At 43.4% G+C, this 8,849-nt stretch overlaps 1 protein-coding gene across 1 annotated transcript in view; it reads right to left on the reverse strand.

Moving 5' to 3' along the window:
* Positions 1 to 6,748, reverse strand: part of UBXN7 (UBX domain protein 7) — a 52,292-nt gene extending 45,544 nt beyond the window's left edge. The window contains exon 1 of the mRNA XM_027845285.1: positions 6,675 to 6,748. Within this exon, the coding sequence (XP_027701086.1) occupies positions 6,675 to 6,747 (73 nt within the window). The 5' untranslated portion in view covers position 6,748. The remainder of the gene's footprint in view (positions 1 to 6,674) is intronic.
* Positions 6,749 to 8,849: the final 2,101 nt, after the last annotated feature.

The following is an 8,849-nucleotide window of genomic DNA, read 5'->3' on the forward strand; positions in this document are numbered from 1 at the left end:
TTTTTTTAAAAAAGTGGCCTGGAGCTCTGAGGTCACATCAGGGCACTCCAGACCAACACTAATCTATCTTGGAAGTTAAAACTGATTTCTAAATATATTTACAAACATATATTGTAGCAATCTAAATGAAGACTAAGAATATGAGGAATGGGATCAAAGTGGGTTTTATACAAAGATTCCAAGATATTTCATCAATAATAAAAAAATACAAAAAAACAGGAAATTGCAAATGGGGAAAGTAAAGTTTCACTTATATTCTACATAGCCACATCAACTGGAATAAAAAATGTCCAATCCTTCTATCTAAGCTACTGGTTTCCTTTTCTTGGAATGGAGTCTAATCTCACTGATGTGTAAGGGTGCTGCGGAAAATGCCAAACCTACTACTATACTGAACTAGAAGAATCTGCTTTTTTCTGAAATGAAAAAATATTACCATTTCACCATTGAATTAACTTTACTATAAAATTCCACAAGGGGCATATGTGATACCACAATGATGAAATCACACCAACAGACAGCTCCTCTTTACCACTAAATCCACCATATATTACATCAAAAACAGAAAAAAATTAACACTTATTCTTTACTTTACAAAAAATAACAGAATCGTACACTTAGAGCTAGACAGGACCTTGAAGGCCATCTAGTTCAAACATCTCACTTCTAAATGAAAAGTCAATGTACCTAACACATGGTAATACAAAATGAGGCATTCTGAATAATTTAAACATTATCATTTAAGTGTCAATATGTTTGTTTTAAACCTTTTTGGAATGGAAATATTTATAAAATATATTGCATACTTTCTTCTCTTAGTAAATAGCATATTAAGTACCTTTTATTGATAAGAGTTTCTTTAGCAGTGATCAGTTATTTAGGAAGGAAGGGAATGAGCACTTATTAAGCACTGATTATGTGCTAAGTACTGTGCTAAGTACTTTACAAATATTACATCATTTGATACTCTCAACAATCCTAGGAGGTAGGAACTACTATCCCTATTTTATAACTTAGGAAACTGAGGTAGACATGCTGGTGAGTGTTTGCGATAGTCTAGGATATAGTCTAGGATACCGAACTTCCCTGAAATGTGTATCAACCCAAACCTTAAAACTGGTTTAATAAATTCCATCACGTCTGATTTCCTGTCATTTACCTTTTTTTCCATAAAGGTGCATAAAGTGTACAGCAGCTAATCCCTTGGACTATATGGCAGAAGTTGCACTTCTGTAAAGTAATTATTGAATCAAAGTTGAAGCAGCCTTCTTATAAGTTGTTTTCTTGCCTTCAACTAAATCATCTTTGTTCTGTTTTGTTTTTTTTTTTGCTAGGCAATGGGGTTAAGTGACTTGCTCAGGGACACACAGCAAGTAAGTGTCAAGTGTCTGAGGCCGAATTTGAACTCAGGTCCTCCTGACTCCAGGGCCAGTGCTCTATCCACTGTACCACCTACCTGCCCCAACCAAATCATCTTTGATACCTTCGTCACAATCCTCTAATTTTTCAGCACCATTTAAACATTCTCTTATTTTCAAGCTTCAAAGAACAGCTCAGCACAGTTTAGCACTCATTTTAACTTCATGAAGAAGGGCAGCTAGGTGGCAGAGTGGATAGAGCACTGGCCCTGAAGTCAGGAGAACCTGAGTTCAAATTCAGCCTCAGACACTTGACACTTACTAGCTGTGTGACTCTGGGCAAGTCACTTACCTCCAAATGCCTCACCAAAAAAACAAAACAAAACAAAAAAACTTCATGAAGAAATATTATCTTGAGTGGCTATAACAAAATAGAGTCAAAAGAGTCAGGTTGAATTTTTGTACTTACAAGCATAAATGAGACTTTGGGAATTCAATAAATAAGTGCAGATGTGATTTGTCACAGTTGTTCAGTATTTGAGTGTACTAAACATATAGGTTCAGGCAACTGCTTTTACTTAAAAGCAAAGCTTTCATTTGAAGCAAAAATGCCAATTAATAGGACTTTACTCAAAACGGCTCCAAAAATAACTACCAACAAATGAGTTTTGATTATTGTTCTCTCAGTTCTACAAACATTTAATCCCTTTAGAAACTCCTGATTATGCACAGCCAATTTTAATTCCAAAAATGTCCTCCCTTCCCTGGCCATAAATTATGTGCTTAAGGCATGCAGACTCACTCTAATACTGGACTAAGCAAAACACAATTAGGAAGATACATCTGAAAAAGATTATTCAATACCCCCCCAAAATAATAGTTTTATTGCTGCTTTCCTCTGGGATCACAGAATCTTTAGAGTTGGAAGAGATGTTTAAAGGTCATTTAGTCCAACATCTATCTGAACCACAAATTATCCTTGTGAAATCAAGACAAGTCCCTAGCTGATTATCATCAGAGACTGGAAATTCATTTCTTCATGAAGAAACCCATTGTATTTTTAGATGTTGCTGACTGTTAGGAAGTTCTTATTTATATTGGGAGCTTCTGAAATACACCCCTCATATATCAGTCATATATACATAGTCTTCCTGGAGCCAATCAGAATAAGTTTAATTTTCCTTCCCATAATGCTTCTTTAATACAAATTATTAACCCAGTCACACCTAATCCCATCCTACTCTTGTCTTGTGAAGACCATAGGGGGTTTACTCAACATGCTTGGGGGCTTCGATCTAGATTTATTGATGTATGGTAGCCACCAATTGAACATCTGGGCTATCCAATGCTATTTCTCATTCTACTATTTAACTGGTCCACTTCCCCCCTCCTGCCCCCCCCCCAGTCATAGCTCTCTAATGATATTCTTTACCCTCCTTCTCCTGTGCAATTCTTTATTAATGCTGTGGTTTCAGCCTTTTATGCCCACCATTTCCCTTTCTTCATTGAACTTTGGGTGGCCTGGAAATTTAACTCTTCAGAGATTATGGCAAATCATGAATTCGATTAACATGAATCCTTCGTCAGAAAGGATAGCTCCCTAAAGAGGGGCCAAGAGAGGGTATTTTTGGAAATGAGAGTGATTATTAATAAAAATCTAAAAACAAAAAAGGATAAACCCTTGCTTCAAGGAGAAGCTTGAAACGCCCTCCACAAGTTCCCAAATGAAATCCAATCCTTTCTCCACTTAGTATCTGCCCAATATGTAGATATGTATACACACACATATACATACAAACAGGGACAGATGAGCTCAACTGGCTGTTTCAACTTCAGAGTCTGAATAACAGAGCTTCTCCATTCACATAATTGTTAATAACAGCTCACATTATGAGGCTTTATTATGAACAAAGCTTTCTTCACAACAATTCTGTGAGGACTATAAGGTCCATTTACACATGACGAAAACTACTACTTTATCACAGTCCCACTCAAGTCTTACCTCTTTCTAGGCTAGAAACATACTCTGTTCCTTTATCTGATCTTCATATGATCATATGGTTTTAAGCTCCCTCACAACGTTGGCCACCTTTCTTTAAACACAATCCATCTCAACATTCTTCATAAAAGTTGGTACCCAGAACTGAACACAATACTCCAAACATATTCTATCTAGCACAGAGTACAGAGGGACTATTACTTCGCTTGTTCTGTACGATATATTTATAACCACAGTTTTTTGGCAGCCATGTCATACTGACTCTTATTGAGCTTGCAATCAGCTAAAATCTCCAGGTCTTTTTCACATGAAATGCCTCGGCTTCCCTGTTATGTATTTGTACAACTGATTTTATTTTAACCTTAAGTGCACAACTTTAAGGAAAATTTTTATAAGTCACAAAAGACTATGCACTGTCACTAGGTCATTTTCTTGACAATAAATGGTTTATGAGGACCAATTTTTAACTGCTGAGGAAAAGGTAACTATAATGTGTGCACCCTGGCTACATAAGACTACAGAAGTGATAATATAAGGAAAGTAGTTTCTAAAGTTATATAAAAATGTTTTCTTCCTTTGAATATAGTCACTATAAATTAAGAAGTCTTTAAAAGAAATACTACTATCCTGTTTTTTCAGCAAGAAGAAAAGACTAAGTTTGCTACAAAAGCTAGTATTTTAAGTTTCTCAGGGGAAAGGGAATTTATTTTGTGTTTTTTAAACTATTTACAACTTAATATTTAATACAAATGATTTATTACAATAAATGCACATATTTTATTTTAAAAGCACATCCACAATACACACAGGATTAAACTAAATTTAACTAATTTTTGTTAAATGCAATTATGACAAGTTCTTGATAATAGATATTCTAATACCCGTGGCAAAAATATTCATAATGATTTTACAAAAAGGATCTAACATTCATAGTTGAGAAATAAAATAATTAAACACCAGTTTTACAACATTACATCGGTAGGATACTTCTGGCTTTTCAAAGTCCATTCATATCTATACTGTTTCCGATACTTATTAGATTAAGAGGCAATGCTGGAAAAAGAACCAGGGCAACCAGATGAGTCACTTGTCAATGCTTCAGCCTTTTAGGAAATTACTATGTGTTCCTACCTATCTGTAACTAAAACAGTGCTAGAGATGATGTTGAGAAAGGACACTTTGAGCTTCCCAAGAAATAAAGACACCTAAAATTACTTAGGTAACATCTATAATTAAAACAAGAAATTCTGACAACTAGTTACATTTAAGGTTTGAAAAACAAAATGAAACTTTAAAAAAACCTAGAAAAGAGTATAATTACTCAGTTTTTACAGATTAAGAAACTGAAATCAAATGACTTGCCCAAGGCCACTATTAAGTTACAGAGTCTGATGTCCAACCAAGTCTTCTTTCTATTCTTTCTACTATACCACATCTTCCCAATAAGAAAATGATTAATTATAGATCAAATCATTCCTGGACCTCATAATTGCGAGCATTTATATAGTTCTCCAAGGTTTGCAAAGAGCTTTACAAATGATTACTTCAATTTATCCTCACAACAACGCTGGCAGATGAAGATAGAGACTGAGAGAAGTTGCCCATGTTCGCACAACTAGTACCTAGGGTCCGATTTAAATTCAAATCTTCGGGACACCAAGCTCATCCATTCTTTCTCACCCCACTGTTCCAACTAGCTGAGCTGCTTTACCTCTGACCTGACCTACTCAATACAAAGGCAGTCTGCAAATACATATGCTACATTATCTCTAACCTTAGTCTTAAAATGCCTTTTTAAAAAAAGAACTATATCTACCTGAAAACACATTTGGAAGACACTTTTCTCAAATATTTATCACAATAATCACTAGATATCACAATATCACTTGTAGATAACATCTTATTCTTAGACCTATTTCATTTACAAATTCTACTTGATGAAAACTGAAGTCATACCACAAAGTAAATAATAGGCCTCAATTTTCTATAACCACGGTCAGCAACGTGAAAATTAAAAAACAAAAACAAAAACTTGTTATAAACACCTGTTCGATAATTTCCAAATTTCAAAACAATGGGCATTTTTTCTTAGTGGTAAGATCCTGTTTGACAACTAAAGCTTTAACACAGGTATTCTAAAGAAACACATTTTCGATATTGCAAACATCTCTTTAGCCGGTAAACCGCACAGACTGACTTAGGTCTGACCTCCCTCCAAAATGAAAAGAAAAAAAAAAATCACCAGAACTGTTAAATTACACTTAGGCACATGGAGTCACTCTTCCCTCAAATCACTTTACAGAGAACTTCCCCGTTTGCTCCGCCCATCTAATAACTCATGCAAAAAAAAAAAGTTCAGCACCATTAGAAAGGAACAGGACACGGAGAGTAGGCAGGATGACAAATGGCTCCTTAACCCCCGGGGAAAGGGGACCCGAAAGTGTCCCTTCGTGAGGTGCAGACACGCAGGAGAAGCCTGGATGAGGGGCTGCGGACACCGTCACTCTGCAAAAGGTTCCCTTTCTGCAGACGCTCCTGCGGCCATGCCTCCCCTGAGCAGCACAAGGCCGCATCACCATCATCCTTATCCTTCCGTCGCTATATTGGGGAGTGGGTCCATGGCACCCCACCATTGCTCAAGGTCCCCCGCGGAAGGGTCATAGGTGCTGCCCCGCTCCCTCCAAACCCGGGAGCGCTACCTGCCTTCCCCGGTCGCCCCCCCCCCGCCCCCTTCACGTCGCTGCCCCTCCCCCACTACCTTCTCGGCGGAGGCCTGCGCCAGCCGGGGTCGGGGACGTGGGCGCCGGGGCCCGCGTCCGGGCCCCCCCCGGCCGGGGGGGCCGCTCTGGAGAGCCCCCGGGGGAGGACGGGCGCCGCCGCCCTCCCGGTGTGGAGCGGCCGTGGCGGGGCATGGGGAGGGGGCAGGCCCCCCCGCGAGGCCAGAGGAGTCTGAGGGCGGCGGCCGGCGGGGTGCGGGGCCCGATCCCTCCCTCCGCCCCCGGGGCCCCGGCTCGCCGAGCGCGGCCAGGCCCCATCCGCCGGCTCCCTGGGACGAGAGGCAGGTCCCCGCGTCCTCGTCCCGCGTCGGGGAAGGACGGGGGAGGGGGGCACGAGGTTGGGGAGGGGCCGAGGCTGCGCCCGCGCCCGCGCCCTCACCCCGGGACCCCGTCACTGCCGCCGCCGCCGCCTCGGAGGGAGGGCGGGAGCCGAGGGGAAAGCCCGGAGTGGGAGCGAGAGGACGGAGAGGGGAAGCCCAGGTCTTCCCGGCTGCCCGCTCCCGAGCCCGCTCTCCGCCTTCCCGTGCCCGCGTCTCTTACCCGTGATGGCGGTGAACTGCTGGATTAACCCCTTCAGCGCCGAGGAGGCCGCAGAGCCCCCGTGCGCCGCCATCTTGCCGCCGCCGCCGCCGCCGAACAACAACACAGACACAAGTCCTCCCTCCCCGCCGCACGTTCGGCGCAAGCGCGCTGCCCGCCCCGCCTCCCGCTCCCTCTGCAGGGGCCCCGCCCCTCCCCGCCCCACTGTATGCTCTGCGCAGGCGTCCTACCCAGCCCTTCCCATTCCCCGCTTCTCCCCTTAGTTCGTGAGTACGCTACTCTGCCAGCCCCCTTAGCGACCGGACCCGCCCTCTCTGGGCAGGACTGCTTTCGGTAGCCCCGCTGCCGGTTCTTTCCGTTTCAAATTCAAAAAGCTTTATTGGTTGCCTCCGCCACGGACACTCGGCTGCGGTGGCTGGCTTTTTTTTTTCTTTCTTAGCGCGGGGTGATTTGCATCTTTGGCTACCCGGCGTGCTCCGCGGGGCATCCTGACGGGGGTCCGGTGGCTCCAGGCAGGGGCGCCCAGGGCGGTCCCGGCGGCGTGGGCAGAAGCAAAGCTGGCGCCCCTCCCATTTCCCCTTTGGATGCTGCCCCTGCCGCGCTCCTGGAGCGCTTGTCTCCCTTCCTGCCAAACCCCCGTGCAGGGCCCCTTGCTGCCTCCTCCCTCTTCCTAACCTGGGCTGCGTCTCTAGTGCTTTTGAGCCCTTTTCTTTGCGAGGAGTTGGGCTAATGTGATAGAAGAAAAAAAACGTGCCTTCCATTCCTTCTTCATTCTTTCATGCATTCCTGTCTGCATCCTTTATTCCTTCTTTCATTTCTCCATCCATCCATCCATCCATCCATTCATTCAATAAATTGGAAAACACTTCCTTTCACTGAGATTCAGATTCCTCATCTGTCATTTGTTGGGGGGAGGGGGGAAAGGAAGGTGACTTCTAAGGTCCCTTCCCGCCTTTACCTTCTGTAATAATGTGACCCTTGGGGGAGGGGGAGGGGGTGGAGGAGAGAGAGAAAACCTAAAAGTCTCTACTTCCATCCTCCCTAAGGGAGTATCCCAGAAATAGGTGTGTCCCGGGAATAGGTGTACCAAAAACCACTAAAGCCATATTTGAGCCGATTTAAGAAGAATCCATTAGGAGTCAGGAAAGAGAAAAGGGGAGGGGGGCTTGGAGTGGGACTGTGAGATAAAGGAAGCCAGAGAAGCCTGAGCCTGAGAGAGTTAAGGAGGAGCTCTTTCTAGTCTGACAGCAAAATCCAAAAACAAACAAAAGCCTATGGAAGTTGATCAGAGACCGGGATACCGCCTGCACCCCCACCCCATGAAAGCAACCGGTGCAAATCCTTGCATCCCCAGAGGAGTCTACAATTACATCAGCAACCTGGAGGTACCCAGAGGCCTTCATTTTAAGATTGTTTGAATTTGGGCTGAAGAGGAGAGGGCAGGGAGGGCTTGCCACCGTAAGCCTTTTGTGAATTTTCTTTGTTCTCTTGATAGTGTTGTTTCTGTTTTAAGCTTCCACTCGAAGTGCTTACCGGGCAATGAGCCTTTGTTTGGGATCTTGGATGAGCAACTCAGGCCCATTGCTAGTATTCTGAGGACAATGTTCATTCCTGATTAAGTGTCAAGGACTAGGGCTGCCCCAAAATTAATTGGCTGGTTTGGTACTGTTCCTTAGTGAATCAACAAAGTATTTATTAAGCACTTACTAGGTGGAAAGCACTGTGCTAATAATAACCGGGGAGGCAAATGGAAACCAAAGACTGTTCTTGTTCTCAAAGAGCTCCCATTTTAATGGGGGAAACAATGCATTTGGAAGGTTTCAGATGCAAGACAGATGGAAAGATCCTATGGTACTTAGGGTGCAGCATCAAAGCAGATGGCAATGTTTCTCCTGTAATGCAATTTCCACTGATAGAATCACATCCGATGTTGGACCATTTTATGGTGCCAAGGGGTTTGGTGACCAGAAATTTCTTTTCTGGGTCTTTAGTGGCTGTGACTGACAGACCTTCAGGAGCCAGGCTGAATCTCCACAGGAGCTGGTTTCTTTCCAGGATGATGGCTGGGAGGTCGGGGCTGGAAGCACTACTATTCCCAAGGTTCTTGGGCTGAGGGTTTGGGGCTTTCTCCTTTACGGTCTGAAGGGAGATGGTGGTCACAGTTTTATATGCCTG

This window comes from Vombatus ursinus, unplaced genomic scaffold (assembly GCF_900497805.2).
Source record: "Vombatus ursinus unplaced genomic scaffold, bare-nosed wombat genome assembly UNPS02014959.1, whole genome shotgun sequence".
NCBI classification, from domain to species: Eukaryota; Metazoa; Chordata; class Mammalia; order Diprotodontia; family Vombatidae; genus Vombatus; species Vombatus ursinus.